The 16,850-nt window shown below is 36.5% G+C and overlaps 1 protein-coding gene across 1 annotated transcript in view; it reads left to right on the top strand.

Annotated features, from left to right (window-relative positions):
- Positions 1-16,850, top strand: part of MCM9 (minichromosome maintenance 9 homologous recombination repair factor) — a 187,699-nt gene that overhangs the window by 15,847 nt on the left and 155,002 nt on the right. The window contains exons 3-4 of the mRNA XM_020971614.2: positions 11,902-12,215; positions 13,914-13,995. Of these exons, the coding sequence (XP_020827273.2) occupies positions 11,902-12,215; positions 13,914-13,995 (396 nt within the window). The remainder of the gene's footprint in view (positions 1-11,901; positions 12,216-13,913; positions 13,996-16,850) is intronic.

Raw genomic sequence — 16,850 nt, forward strand, 5'->3', positions numbered from 1 at the left:
ATAAAAATAGACTCTGAACTAGTTGGGTGACAGTCATACTTAAAGAGAGTATTTATTAATGGTTTCATGTCATCATGGCAGGAGTTCTATAGTAGAGTACCTGAGGAATCTTGGTGCTGTGCTGTTTAACACTTACCAATGACTTGGATAACACTAGAGATCATATTGTCATTAGTTCTGCAGATGTCACAATGCTGGAAGATGTGGCTAACCATACATCAACAAACAACCCACTTAGGAAAACACTATACACAAGTGAAACAGTTAAGTGATAATACTTGGTTTGATATTTGAGAAGAGGAGGAAACTAGTGGGTGAATGGATCTGTTAAAGAAGGTCTTACAAAACAAGCAACATAATTTTTAGAGGAGCATGTCTGGATTGACCAAAACAGAGAAGTCGTCATCATCTCTAACAGGGCCTGACATATAATAATAAATGTGTGTTGATTCATTGATCTTCTTGAATGTGGGGAGATAAGGTTGGGTAAGTAGAGTACAGCTGGATTGTGGGGAGCCTTGAGTGGCAGGTTAAGGAGTTGTATTTTATCTTGTAAGCAGTTTTGTTGTTCAGTCATTTCAGTTGTCTCTGACTCTTAATAAAAAAATTTTTGAGCAAGAGAAAGACATGATTAAAAAGATTTAAAGATTAAAAAAATTTTAGAAAGATTGATCTGGTGGTGGTATTTTGGATCTAACTAGAAAAGGTTAGCTTAGAAACAGAAATGATGGGAGGCAGGGGGAGGATGTAGAGGTCTGTTTCAGGAATTGGGCATGAAATGACAAGAACTTAAACTGCAGTGGTACATTAAGAATGGAAAGAAAGGACACCAGCCAAGCTCGCAGAATAGGAGAGACCAGTACAACGTAGCTCCCCCTACAACTACTCCAGTAATTGTCTAAGAAGACTGTTGGACAGAACAGTGATTGGGAAAAAGAAGGAGAAACTACAGTGGGTCATTTTTCCAGTCCAAGATCACAAATTTCAATTTATAGTTGTGACCAAGCCAGAAACTGTAAAACAAGAGTGAGCTAGGATTATGGATTTAGCATCCAGAGCTCAGAGCACAAAGCTGACCACAGACTCAGCTTTGGGCCCAAGCCAACAGCAAGGAGTCATACAAAGCTTTGAGAGAGGTCAGCCTAGAGTGGAACTCAGACTCAGGATTCCCAGGCCTGTAAATAGGGACTAAAAACTCAGTGCCCTAAGCTCTGAGCTAGACTAGTAGCACTAATATGCCTAGAGCTGATCATGAAGTTAATCCCAAGCCTACAGTGAGAGGTCTCACAAAGGGTCTAAGAACCTGAGCACTAGTGTGTGGCCAGAGTAGATCTTGGACTTGATGCCCCACTTAGGGAAGCAGCACAAGGGTTTCTCCCAGAGGGACCATGTTCACAGATTTAGCCCCAAAAGAGCTTTCAGCTAGTCCATCAATGCTGGATTGTCTTAAACAGATCTCTGGAAAAAATGACACTGCTTGCCCACAAAAGCAATTAGACTTCCTAGAAGAAATGATGCAAGACTTTTAAAAATTGAATTTAAAAGGTATTATAAAATGAAACCAGAGGAAAGAATTGGAAAAGAAATGAGTTGCTGAAACATGCTACCCACCTCCTCACAGGTGATGGACTCAGATTGCAGATTGAGACATTTTTTCAGACATGGCAAAGGTAGGAATTTGTTTTGCTCGACTGTACTGATTTGTAACAGGAGTTTGGGTTTTCTTTCTTTCTCATTGGGGGAGAAGAGGACATGGGTGGGAGAGAAGATAGATTTTCATGGATTAAAAAAATGAAAGAGAAAACTAGTTCCGGGAGCCAAGATGGTGGAGTGAAAAGGTAGTAGCTCTCACTCTCCCCTATCAACCTCTGAAAACCCAGAAAATATCACACCAGAAAAAAACCCTGGAGCAGCGGAACTAGAAGAAAGATGGGGAGCAGCAGTGCGCTTTAACAAAAATAGGGGAAGCAGCACTGCAGGGGGCCCCAGGCAGATAAGCACACTACAGCATTCATCTGAAAGCAGCCGAAGAAAGCAATCTAAAGTCTTCATAAAGCCCCAGCCTTGCTGATTCCAGCCCAGCACCAGGTAAGCTGTCAGATTCCCAGGAAGACATCCTGAAGCCCAGGTGGTGGAGTGGGCAAGCACCAACACCTGGACCTCTGGGTGCCTTGGTGAGGGTGGGGGAAACGGGGGAGGTCAGCTCCGAAAACCACCAGGTGCCTCAGCACTCTACCACAAAGGAATCTCCCAGTGCATGAGCAGGGAAAAAACACTGCAAGGGGCCCCAGGCAGATAAATACCCTGCAGCACCCATCTAAAAGGAGCTGAAGAAAGCTAAAGGAAAAACAGGCAACCTAGAATTGCCTGAAAGTTCCAGCCTTGCTGATTCCAGCCCAATACGAGGTAAGCTGCCAGAAACCTACAGCCTCTAATTGCCAACATAAGAGGCCCCAGCACACAAAGCCAGTGACCAAGACCTAGGCTCCCAACACAAGAAGCTTGGGTCAGTGCCCTCTGTTCCCCAGCAGGAGAGCTCAATCTCTTTAAAGGCCAGGGAATAAAGAAACACCATGAGTAAAAAGAAACGTACCATAGATTCATATTATGAGAAGAGTGAAGATCAAGACAGAAATTCTGAAGAGGACAACATTGTCAACAAACCCACATCTGCACAACAAAAGGGAATATGAACTGGTCTGAAGCCCAAAAAGCCTTCTTAGAAGAGCTCAAGAAGGATTTTAATAGTCAAATGAGAGAGGTAGAAGAGTCCTTCAAAAATACAATTGGCCAATTGGAAAAAAAATACACTGAAGAAAACAAGTCCCTAAAAAACACAATTGGCCAATTGAAGAAGGAAGTACAAAAACTAACAGAAGAAAACAATCTGTTAAAAACTAGAATTGGACAAATGGAAACTAATGTCTCTATGAGAGAGCAAGAATCAGTCAAACAGAAACAAAAAAATGAAAAAATAGATGAAAATGTAAAATACCTCACTGGTAAAACAACGACCTGGAAAATCAATTCAGGAGAGACAATTTAAAAATTATTGGACTACCTGAAAATCATGATGAAAAAAAGAGACCTGACAGTATCTTTCAGGAAATCATAAAGGAAAACTGCCCTGAAGTCCTAGAACCAGAAGGGAAAATAACCATAGAAAGAATCCACGATCACCACCTGAAAGAGATCCCAAATTGACAACACCAAGGAATATAATAGCAAAATTCCAAAATTACCAGATGAAAGAGAAGGTGCTGCAAGCAGCCAGAAAGAAACAATTTAAATATCATGGAACCACAGTCAGGATTACACAGGACCTTGCAGCTTCTACATTAAAAGACCGCAGGGCATGGAACATGATATTCATAAGGCAAAGGAGCTTGGAATGCAGCCAAGGATCAATTACCCAGCAAAAATGAGCATCATTTTTCAAGGGAGGAGATGGATATTCAACGAAATAGGAGACTTCCAAACTTTCCTGATAAAAAGACCAGAGCTCAACAAAAAATTTGATCTTCAAGTACAGGACTCAAGAAGGACATAAAAAGGTAAATGGGACAGAAAGATACAATATGTTGTTAATAAGGGGGGGGCTGTTTAAACCCCTACAAGGGAATATGACACTTGCAACCCTTGAGAACTGTATTGTTATTACACCATGTTAAAGGAGTATACATAAAGAGGGTGGATATTAGTTGACTTTGATGTAATGATAAAAAAAATCTAATCAAGTGGGTTAAATGGATCCAAATAAGTGGATCAATCTGATCTTAGAAAATGTACTGAGAAAGGAGGAGGCAGACAAGGGTAAATTACATTACAGGAAAAGACACAAAATCCTATTACAGCAGAGGGAAAGAAGGGGGGGGAGCATTGTTTGAACCTTACTCTCATCAGATTTGGCTCAAGAAGGGCATAACATAATCAGTTAGGTATAGAAATCTAACTTGCCCTATAGGCAGTAGGAGGGAAAAGGGGAAAGAAAAGGGAGGGGGAAAGAAGGGAGGGAAGAAGCAGTAAGAGTAAAGGGGAAGAAAAGGGAAAGGGATAATAAAAGGGAGGATGGACTGAAGGAGGCGTGGTCAAAAGCAAAACACTAGTGAAGGGGGAAAGGAAAAGGAGAAAGAAAAGCATAAATGGGGGAAAGGATGGAGAAAAAGACACAGATAGTAATCATAACTGTGAATGTGAATGGGATGAACTCTCCCATAAAACGGAAATGGATTGCAGAATGGATTAAAAACCATAATCCTACAATATGTTGTTTACAGGAAACACATTTGAAAAAGAGTGACACATACAGGGTAAAGGTAAAAGGCTGGAGCAGAATATATTATGCTTCAGCTGAAGTAAAAAAGCAGGGGTAGCAATCCTGATCTCAGACAAAGCAAAAGCAAAAATAGATCTAATCAAAAGAGATAAGGAAGGAAACTACATCCTGCTAAAAGGCACCATAGACAATGAAGTAATATCATTACTAAACATATATGCACCAAATGGTATAGCATCCAAATTCTTAGAGGAGAAGTTCAGGGAGTTACAGGAAGAAATAGACAGCAAAACTATACTAGTGGGGGACCTGAACCTCCCCCTCTCTGCACTAGATAAATCTAACCACAAAATAAACAAGAAAGAAGTTAAGGAGGTGAATAGAACATTAGAAAAGTTAGGTATGATAGACCTCTGGAGAAAACTGAATGGGGATAGAAAGGAATATACTTTTTTCTCAGCAGTACATGGCACATACACAAAAATTGACCATGTACTAGGGCATAAAAACCTCACAATCCAATGCAGAAAGGCAGAAATATTAAATGCATCCTTTTCAGATCATGACAATAAAAATTATATGTAATAAAGGGCCATGGAAAGATAGACTAAAAAATAATTGGAAACTAAATAATCTAATCCTAAAAAATGATTGGGTCAAACAACAAATCATAGAAACAATCAATAATTTCATTCAAGAGAATGACAATAATGAGACAACATACCAAAACTTATGGGATGCAGCAAAAGCAGTTCTTAGGGGAAGTTTTATATCTCTAAATGCTTACATAAATAAAATAGAAAAAGAGGAGATTAATGAATTGGGCATACAACTAAAAAAACTAGAAAAAGAACAACTTAAAAATCCTCAACTAAACACAAATTAGAAATATTGAAAACCAAAGGAAAAATTAAAAAATTGAAATTAAGAAAACTATTGAACTAATAAATAAAACTAAGAGCTGGTTTTATGAAAAAACCAATAAAATAGATAAACCTTTGGTTAATTTAATTTAAAAAAGAAAGAAGAAAACCAAATTACTAGTATCAAGAATGAAAAGGGCAAAGCTACCACCAAGGAAGAGGAAATTAAAACAATAATTAGGAATTATTTTGCCCAACTATATGCCAACAAATTTGACAATCTTAGTGAAATGGATACATATTTACAAAAATATAAATTGCCCAGATTAACGAAGAGGAAGTAAAATACTTAAATAACCCCATCTCAGAAAAAGAAATTGAACAAGCCATTGATGAACTCCCTAGGAAAAAATCTCCAGGGCCAGATGGATTTACATGAATTCTATCAAACATTTAAAGAACAATTAATTCCAATACTATATAGACTATTTGGGAAAATAGGTGAAGAAGGAGTCTTACCAAATTCTTTTTATGATACAAATATGGTGTTGATACCTAAATCAGGAAGAGTCAAAATAGAGAAAGAAAATTATAGACCAATTTCTCTAATGAATATAGATGCAAAAATTTTAAACAAAATACTAGCAATAGATTGCAGCAACTTATCACAAGAATAATACACTATGACCAGGTAGGATTTATACCAGGAATGCAGGGTTGGTTCAATATTAGGAAAACTATCAGCATCATTGAGCATATCAACAAAACCAACAGAAACCACATGATCATCTCAATAGATGCAGAAAAAGCTTTTGATAAAATACAACACCCATTCCTATTAAAAACACTAGAAAGCATAGGTATAAATGGAGTCTTCCTTAAAATAATAAATAGCATCTATCTAAAACCTTCAGCAAGCATTATATGTAATGGGGACAGGCTAGAAGCATTTCCAATAAGATCGGGGTGAAACAAGGATGTCCATTATCACCACTGTTATTCAATATTGTACTGGAAACTTAGCTTTAGCAATAAGAGAAGAAAAAGAAATTGAAGGCATTAGAATAGGCAAAGAAGAAACAAAGCTATCACTCTTTGCAGATGACATGATGATATACTTAGAGAATCCTAGAGAATCAAGTAAAAAACTACTTGAAATATAATAAACAACTTTAGCAAAGTTGCAGGCTATAAAATAAACCCACATAAATCATCAGCATTTCTAGATATTACCAACAAAGCCCAACAGCGAGAGATAGAGAAATCCCATTTAAACTTACTGTAGACATTATAAAATATTTAGGAGTCTACCTCCGAAACAAACCCAGGAACTCTATGAACACAATTACAAAACACTTTTCACACAAATAAAATCAGATCTAAATAATTGGAAAAACATCAGTTGCTCATGGGTAGGCCGAGCTAATATAATAAAAATGACAATCCTACCTAAGCTAATTTACTTATTCAGTGCCATACCAATCAAACTACCAAAAAATTATTTTATAGAGTTAGAAAAATAATAACAAGATTCATTTGGAAAAACAAAAGGTCCAGAATATCAAAGGAACTAATGAAAAGAAATGCAGGGGAAGGTGGCCTAGCAATTCCAGATCTTAAATTGTATTCTGAAGCAGCAATCATCAAAACTGCTTGGTACTGGCTAAGAAATAGGGAGATGGATCAGTGGAATAGGTTAAATATGCAAGACACAGTAGTCAATGACTATAGTAATCTATTATTTGATAAACCCAAAGACCCCAGCTTCTGGGATAAGAACCCACTCTTTGAAAAAAACTGCTGGGAAAACTGGAAAAGAGTATGGCAGAAACTAGGCATAGACCCAAATCTCACACCATATACCAAAATAAAGTCAAAATGGGTTCATGACTTAGATATAAAGGCTGATACATAAGTAAACTGGGAGAACAAGGAATAGTTTACCTATCAGATCTATGGAGAACAGAAGAATTCATGACCAAACAGGAGATAGAGAACATTATGAAAAGCAAAATGGATAATTTTGATTACATTAAATTGAAAAGTTTTTGCACAAACAAAGCCAATGCAACTAAGATTAGAAGGAAGGTAGAAAATTGGGAAAGAATTTTTACAACCAGTCTCTCTGATAAAGGCCTCATTTCTAAAATATATAGAGAATTAAGACAAATTTATAAGAACACAAGCCATTCCCCAATTGATAAATGGTCAAAGGATATGAACAGACAGTTCTCAGATGAAGAAATTAAAGCCATCTATAGTCGTATGAAAAAATGCTCTAAATCGTTATTGATTAGAGAAATGCAAATGAAAACAACTCTGAGGTACCACATCACACCTATCAGATTGGCCAACATGACAAAACAGGAAAATGATAAATGTTGGAGAAGATGTGGGAAAATTGGAACACTAATACATTGTTGGTGGAGTTGTGAAATGATCCAACCATTTTGGAGAACAATTTGGAACTATGCCCAAAGGGCTACAAAAATGTGCATACCCTTTGATCCAGCAATAGCACTTCTAGGGCTATATCCCAAAGAGATCAACAAATGGGAAAAGGACCCACATGTACAAAAATATTCATAGCAGCTCTTTTTGTGGTGGCAAAGAATTGGAAATTGAGAGGATGCCCATCAATTGGGGAATGGCTGAGCAAGTTGTGGTATATGAATGTAATGGAATATTGTGCTATAAGAAATGATGAACAGGCTGACTTCAGAAAAACCTGGAAAGACTTATTTGGTCTGATGCTGAGTGAAGTGAGCAGAACCAAGAGGACTTTGTACACAGGAAAAGCCACGTTATGCGATGACTAATATTGTTAAACTGAACCCTTCTCAGCATTACAAGGATCTAAGACATCTCCAGAGGCCTCGGATGGAAAATGCTGTCCACATCCAAAGAAAGAACTATGGAAGTCAAATTGCTATCACTTATTTTTACCTTCTGTTGAGTTTCATTTCATCTTTCTCGTGGTTCCTCCTATTGGTTTTAATTTTTACTTACAACGTCACTAATGTGAAAATATGTTTAATAGGAATGTAAATGTAAAGCCTATATCAGATTGTGCGCTGTCTTGGGAGGAAGGGGGAGAAAAATTTTCTACTCAAAAGAGTATGGAAGTGAGTGTTGATAAATCAAAATAAATTAATAAAATTTTTTTAAAAGAACTTAAAAAAAATGAAGGAAATAAGAACTACAGAGGAGAGACCTGAAATGAAAATTGGAGTAAGAGACAGAAAATCTTACTCAGTAACAGATTCCCTAGAAAGTAGAGTAGACCAAAACAGAAGTTAATGACTACATGAGACGATAAGAAATAGTAAAACAAAGTCAAGGGATTGAAGAAATAGAAGAAAATGTAAAGTATCATATCAAAAATTATTGACCTGGAAAAGAATCATTGGACTACCTTTTAAAAGCTATGACCAAAAAAATAAGAGCCTGGATATCATATGCAAGAAATCATGAAAGAAAAATTGAACAAAGTGAAAAAAGAAAGAATCCATTGATCACTCTGAAAGGAACTTAAAAAGAAAACTCCTAAGAATGTTATAGCCCAAATCCATAGTTTCCAGTCAAAGGAAAAATACCATAAGCAATCAGAAAGAGTTTAAGCCCTGAGAAACCATAGTCAGGATCACATATGATTTAGCAGCTACAACCATAAAGGAACAGAGAGTATGGAATGCAGTATTCCAAAAACCATAAGGTATAGGCCTACAATCAAGAATAATTTTACCCAGCAAAACAGTATAAGTTTACAGTGGAATAGACTGTAATAAAGGACTTCCCTGCATCCCTGATGAAAAACTACAGCTTATTAGAAACTTTTAAATATAAACACAGGAGTAAAGAGAAACATAAAAAGGTAAATACAAGTGAACAATCAAAAAGACTTTGTAAGGATGAAGAAGTATTTACCTTCAAGGTGGGTGTAGAGATAGGAAAGAAAGCGATACAAGAGTCCTATAAGAACAGTGATAGTAGCAGGGGTCATAGAAGGAATCAAATACGATGGAGGATCTGGGAGTGGTTTCTGTTGTGTTTTGTCTTAAAAGGAGAAAGAAAGGGACGGGGTGTGTGTGTGTGAGAGAGAGAGAGAGAGTGTGTGTGTGTGTGTGTAGATACATTAAAAAATGTGGGAGAAGGAATGGAGAAAGGCTTCTTATCAAGGGATGCAAGTATAAGTTTATATAAACAAAGAAGGGGTGGGGTGAGGAGGGCTTCTCTTAAACCTTACTTTGAACTGATGTCCAGTGAAGTGAGCAGAACCAGGAGAACAATTTATACTATAATAGCAACATTGTAAAAATGACAATTTTGAAAGACTTAGGAACTCTGTTCAATACAGTGATTACCCGTGATTCTAGAGGACTCTGAAATCAGAGGACCAGGGTTCAAACCCCATTACCTGTGTAACTCAGGTCCAATCACTAAATCTCCTGGGGCCTTCACCATTTCTTTCACTTGAAAGTGGTTAGACTAGCTAGCCTCTTCCAGCTTTAAAACTAAGATTCTATGAACCATTTGTTAAATACCAGGTATTGTGCCTGGACTCTGGGAATACAAAGAAAAAAATAAAACTGTCTTTGCCCTCAAGAAGCTTACATTCTGTTGGACTGATCTTTCTTCCTCTTAGCAAGAGTAGACATCTGAGAATGTTGTCTTCAGGAGAGAAACAGGTTTCAGTTAAGATAATGATATGAAGGAAAGAGAGAAGGAAAAGTTCTGAGATTAAGGGGAATTTGCCTACAGTGAGTGGAACAGGGATTTCACAAGGCATGGTAGAAGGAAGCTAGCAGAAAGGATGAATTGGGGAGGGCAGACTTAGGTTAGGGAGAGAATATGAATTCAAGGCTTATAAAAAGTCCTAAGGGAACTGGTTTACACTGGAAGCAGTGATTAAGGAGAGTTTAAATGAAGAAACTTGGAAGGAAACAAGAATGGGGCTTCATGAGTCAATATTCCAAACAGAGTATTGGCCAATTTGAGAAATCGTAATTCATTTGTCTTTTTTTCCATCTTTTTACTTCCTTTCTCTCTTCTGTCATAAGAATTGTGAGAAGTAATAATTATGTTAGTAATTATAATGTGAAAATTTTTCAGATACTTTAGAGAATGGATTTGATTAAATATCAGGTTTTTTTAATTTTAATATCAATCAGCTGTTATATTTGAGGATATTTAGTGACTATTTGAAAATTATTTTAAAATTGCTATTAATTCCCAAACTCCAGTGAAAAGTCTGGGGAACAAAAGAAAGGTAACTAAGACTCTACCAGAACTGTTGAGCTATGTTGACATTATTTATTCTGATTAGGTAAAGCAAGCAACCAACACTGTTTTGGTTCTGCACAGTACAAGAAACCAAGAGATGATGTCCTGCCTAGAACAGAAGTTGTATGAATGTTAGAACAGAGACTGTTTTCAAGGAAAAGTTCTGTGAATTACAGTGTTTCTATTCAGTTGTATTATAAGAAATACCAGTGTGGGTTTACTGAATTAACCACATTACTATTAACACACAGAAATGCTTTCAAAGACATATATGCCAGGGACAATAATGAAAAATGAATAGAGTGGATGTTGAATGAAAAATACTTTGGTTTTCCCTCTGCATTCTACCTTACTGGTGTCCTTCTTGCTCTTTGTTTCTTCTCTTTTTTTCATTCTCCTCTTATGTTCTTCATTAAGCATGTGAAGCCCGGTAGCTCTCTCCACAGTGTCATTTGCCTTTGCTTTCTGAAGGATAAAAAAAATCAGCTTGTGAAAGGGAAAGGTGATGCCAAGGGTAAACCTGAAAATTAATGCAAATCTCTCTGCTTATTTAGTAAAAATATGCAATCAAATTTATGCAGAAACTGTTTATTTAAACCAAAAGAAACAATAGCTTTTGAGAACATTTAATGTCATTTTCTTATTCACTGTTAACACATTGTTACTCAGTTTGGTAGTTCAGTGACCAGATCATTGACTGTTGTAATGTTTTGGGAGCATAAGGAATATATTAGTCCTCTGTAAGGGAGGAGAGATATATTTGTCAAACCCAGGCCTGGTTCTTTCAGAAGTAGCAACACTCCCTTGCAGAATTCTGTTAAGTTTTTGAAGTTGCAGAGTATTAGGTTTCATTACATTTACATCATTGTAAAATCTAGCTGTAGGCTTTTAGAATCTGTGTTCAGCTTTTGAAAATAAAAGGTTCAAGTGATTCCTCTATTTTTTTAAAAATTTTGTAAATAGTAGTTTATTTTTTCTATTTTATTTATTTTATCTATTTAAAGATAATTTTCAGCATTCATTTTTAGTTTTAATTATTAAATTAATACAATTAATTTAATATTAATATTTAAGACTATATAACATTAATTAACAATTATTAATTAAAGTTTTTTCTATTTTATTTATTTTATCTATTTAAAGATAGTTTTCAGCATTCATTTTTATAAGATTATGAGTTCCAAATTTTTCTCCTTCCCTCCCCAACGGCAAGCAGTCTGTCATAGGTTATACTTATGCAATCATGTTAAACATATTTCCACATTAGTCATGTTGTGAAAGAACTGATTTCTCTATTCTTAATGAAATTGATCCTATGAGTCTTTTCAAATTAATTTAATTATTTCTTAAGCAAAGTACAAAGACATTTTTGCTTGAGAGAGATCAATCGAATATCACTCTTGAATTTGAATAGTACACTTTTCATATATGGTAAGACATCACAGGATGAAGTGACTGTTGATTCTTTTCCCTTATTAGGTCTGCCTGTCTGTCCTGAACTGATGAGGGAGCGTATTCCTAAAACCAAAGATGTGGGACACTTTTTATCTGTCACGGGGACAGTCATTCGTACCAGTATGGTGAAGGTCCTGGAATATGAACGGGATTACATGTGTAACAAGTGCAAACACATTTTTGTGGTCAAAGCTGACTTTGAGCAGCATTATACATTCTGCCGTCCATCATCATGCCCCAACAAAGAAGGCTGCAATTCTTCTAAATTCACTTGTCTCTCAGGCTCATCATCTCCTACACGCTGTAGAGATTACCAAGAAATAAAAATTCAGGAACAGGTAAGAAAACTGGGAAATATGGAAGGAAGAGCATAAATTAATTTGAAGAAATAGAATCATTTTTTGCTCTCAACTATATTAAAGCTCCCACTGTTTTGTTTTTTTTTTAAGGGGATAGAGAGCTGGGTTCAAATGTGATAATAATTGCTAAATGCTTAGCACAGTGCCTGGTACATAGTAGATGCTATGTAAATGGTATTGATCGTGATGATGGAGAAGATGATGATGACAATGGCCTGGGTTCAAATCCAGCTTCATACGTTTATTAAGAGTGTGACCATTGTTCAGCTTCATTTTCTTCATGTCTGAAAGGGGGATAATAATAACTAGCACTTTATAGTGTTGTTTTGAGAAATAAATGAGATAATACATGTAAAGCATGTTATTAAGTGCTTATTAAGTGCTTACTGTGTGCCAGACACTTAGGCAGGGGATTCAAAGAAAGGCAAAAACAGTCCTTGAGGGAATCAGTCAGTCATCAAGCATTTACTTGGAGCCTGCTGTGTGTTAGGTGTAGGGCCCTGGGCTAGCCAGGGACACCCCTACCCCTCCATTTGAAACAATCTCTGCCCTCGTGTAGCTTTCAATATTCTTTGAAACAAAATGTTTATATAGTGATTCATTTATAGCTTTAGTAAACTTTGAGACCTTAATTTGGTATGATTTCCCCTCTCTTTTATTCCCACCTAACCTAGCTTATATCTTCTTCCCTTCTCATCTAGACTATTATAATGATTTCCTAACTTGTCTTACTATCTCCAGTTTGTCCCTTCTCTAACTTATCTTTAATTTCTTCCTAATTTCTTCTTGGTATAATTTTTTTATCTGATTGTCACTCTTCCTCCTCTTAAAAACCAGCTTCTCATTTCCTATCAAATAAAGCATAAATTCTTGACTGTGGTTGGAGGCTCCCTGTAACCTGGATTGAAACTACATTTCTGGCCTTCTGTCATACCGTATCCCTTGCCATGTCCTACGTATTCCATTCTTGTCTTGTCCTCTTCCGTTTCTTTGCCTATGCTCATGCCACCCCCCTGCCTGTAATGTTCTTCCCTTCAGTTCATGGTCCAGATAAGGTACTACTTTTATGAAGCCTTCCATCTTCCACAATTGAAGGTCATCTCCTCATCCTAAGACTTCTCAGAGCACTTTTCCTGGACCTTTTCCTTATATATGTATATATTTGTTCCTGCTTTTTTTCTCTGCTCCAGTTTGTTTGGGATCTTTTGGGAGCAGGGACCATGTCATATTTTTGTATCTCTAATATATTAATCTATTGCAGTGCCTCACACATAGTAGGAACTTGAAACATTTTGAAATAAAAATACCATAAAAAAATCCTCAACCTTGAAATTAACTATGATTCATATTAGACAAACAGTTCTTTGAGAAATGGATTCTTTAATTTGACAAATAGAACTATCAGGATTTAACCAGATGACATTTTTTCCTTTGTTCCAGATCTGTGATTTCATTAGTTTGGGAAAACTCCTGGCTAGAACTCCCACCAATGCAGATAACCAACTGTTCTGCAGTTTATATTTTTAGAGAGTTGCTCCGGTCACTAAGGATGACATAGCCAATACGTATAAAAGATTGTATGTGAGAGACAGATTTGAACCCAGGTCTTGCTGACTCCAAGGCTGGTTTTTTATGTAAACTTATTTAATATACTTTTTCTTTTTTTTCCTCCTTTAGGTCCAGAGGCTATCTGTGGGAAGTATTCCACGATCTATGAAAGTTGTCCTAGAAGATGACTTAGTAGACAGTTGTAAATCTGGTGAGAATTAAGGGGAATTTCCTGTTGAATATATGCCCTCTTTTCAAAGAACTTTTCATTTTCTGGAACCTTTGAGATTATCAACCCTTATGTGGGGGTGGTAGAAATCAGGGGTGGAGATTGGGAAGTGAAGTAAAGGCTTCGTAGGATCATAGATTTAGAGCTGGAGTGGATTGTAGAGGGGTGGTAGGTGCTGGTAGTGTCCTTATTTTTAAAATGGGAAAATGGAGGCAGACAGGCTAAATGGCTTTTCCAGAGTCACACAGCTAGTTATTGTCTGAGGCTGGATTTGAACTCAGGTCTTCCTGATTCTAAGCACTGTAATCTTTCCTCTGTGTCACCTAGTTGCCCAGCAAATAACACAGTGTATGGTACATAGTCAGTGCTTAATAAGTGCTTGTAGATTGACTGTAAAATTTTGACATACTTCAGAGTGAAGGTTCTCATATCTCACTTGGAGATTTATCAGATAAGCATTCAAGATGGACCAAAACATTGCTTTCTAGGCTTTGAAGATTCCTGTTAGTACATTCATTATTAAAAGAATACTTGTAATAAGTTTTAATAAGTTTGAAACAAGTTTAAAATTACTACATTGTCTCCAAACATTTTGAAAAAAAATCTTTTTGTGTTCTATACAGGAAGAAACCACATTTAAAAAAGATCTTGATCTACATTAAGAACACATTAGCTATAGACTATATTTTTAAACCAGTAAATTGAAGGATGTTAGTTAAGAGCCATAGTGCCTGAGAGAGTAAATGCTATTTTGTTTTTCTATTGTAACTGTATTTAAATGCACTGTCAGATATTTTAAATAAAATTTGCTTTTTTCACATGCTGTGTTGGTGATTTCTGGAGTGGGGCTGGATATATACATATGTGTGTGTGTGTGTGTGTATGTCTGTAAAGAATGTTTACTTCATTTAATGGGAGCTAGAACATAAATAAGGCACTGTTCAGCTCAGAGCTAATCTCAGGAGTAGCAGAGTAATAAACTTCCAAAAGCACCTTCGAAGTAACTAAACGAGAATTAGTAAGTAAATTATCATCTACCTAGGCACCTTTGCCCATTTCCTTCTTCCTTCGATGCCACTACCACACCCCACTCTATGGGGTTTACTGAAGGTCTTGAAGAGACAGTACTAGCTCTCAGACAACAGATCTGAAGGTTTTCTTATGCTTCATTAGAACATATATAGGCATTATTCTGGGAGACAGCCCAGTCTAGTGGAAAGAGTGCAGGATTTAAATTCAAAGGGCTTGGGTGAAAATCCTGGGTCTGCCACTTAACACTTGCTTGGGTGATCTCAGGCAAATCACTTAATCTCCTGCTGCCCCACTTTCCACATCTGTAAAAGGACTAGAGGTCCTCTAAAGTCTCTTCTGGTTCTAAATTTCTAATCCTGGTATCTTCTGTCTCCTTGGGACTGACATTTCCCACTATAGGAATAGAATGGAAATTTGTTCCCATCAGACCTGGATCTCCATTCCCCCCATATGCTTACAAGTCCTAACTTCTACCTCTCGAGGGGGAGGAATAGGAGAAATGCTGATCCTTTCCCCTTTCCCTGACCAAGCCAAGTATCAGGTACCACACTGAAGGTTATACTCTTTACTGAGCAACTAGATAATTTACTGTGATGTTAAAAATGAAGGTGGAAAAAGAGAAAGCTAACAAACAGATCATAGATGGTTAGAGTCCATCTGTTCTTATTTTGCAGCAGAGGAAGTTGAGACCCAGGGAGGTTAAGTGACTTAATGGTAATAGCTAGCTTTTATATGGTGCTTTAAGATTTGCACAGTACTCTATACATGTATTATCCCATTTTGATCCTCACAACAATCCCATGAGTAGGTAGGTCTGAGGCAGGATTTAAGGTCTTTCTGACTTCAGGTCCAACGCTATCTGTTGTGCCACCTAGCTACCTCATGACTTGTCCAAAGTCGCTTACTGAGGTAAGTGCCTCAGAGCCAGGATTTGCTATTCTACTCTTAACACCTGCCACGTACAGTTTAATATAGCTCAGATCTTCATGGCTCTTTTGTTCATCCATTACCTTTCAACTTCCCTTACCCATCTCCAACTTACATATTACAAACTTCTACCTAAATTCCCATGTATTCACACCAGAAGCAAATAGAATAGTTTGTCCAAACAAAAAGAGGTTTAAAACTAGGATATCTGTCACTTTATCCTAATCCACAGCTTCCTTTTGCGTGATCTAAGATATCCCCTGCAGTATGCTGAAAGAGTATATTTTGTCCTTCCTTCTACCCTTGACTGTTCCAGGTGCTCATTGAATAACTTAACTCCTGAGCTGATATTTTATTAAAATGATTACTTAGGAACCATATCACTCCATGGAAGCTACCAATCCAAGCACCTATGACCAGAAAACATTCTTTGCTGATATAGACATAATACATATATCTATGTGTATATGCATATATATACACACACATATGCATATATTTATCACCAACACATTTGAAAAGCATGTCAAATTTAATTTAAAATATATAATATTATTATATAGATATCTTAGAATAGATACTTCATGTAGATGGCATAATAAAACAATAAAATTTTTGATAATTGGTTCAGTGCTAAAATAAAAAACGGTTTGTGAAATCATTTGTTAGACTTCAGTTCAAATGGAATTTTTCATAGCTGTTGTTAGTATGGGATGTCAGCTTAGGAATGGAAATAAGCTAACAATGTAATGCTATTGATTGAAAAAAGGATTCTGTCCTCTAGTAACATTCTGTAAGACCTTTTGCTCTTCCCCAAAATGTAACTAATAATAAAGAATGAGGGGACTTCAGCATGTTCTCAGAACCATAGTAAGTTC

Source organism: Phascolarctos cinereus, unplaced genomic scaffold, assembly GCF_003287225.1.
Source record: "Phascolarctos cinereus isolate Bilbo 61053 unplaced genomic scaffold, phaCin_HiC Scaffold_5;HRSCAF=322, whole genome shotgun sequence".
In the NCBI taxonomy this organism is placed as follows: domain Eukaryota; kingdom Metazoa; phylum Chordata; class Mammalia; order Diprotodontia; family Phascolarctidae; genus Phascolarctos; species Phascolarctos cinereus.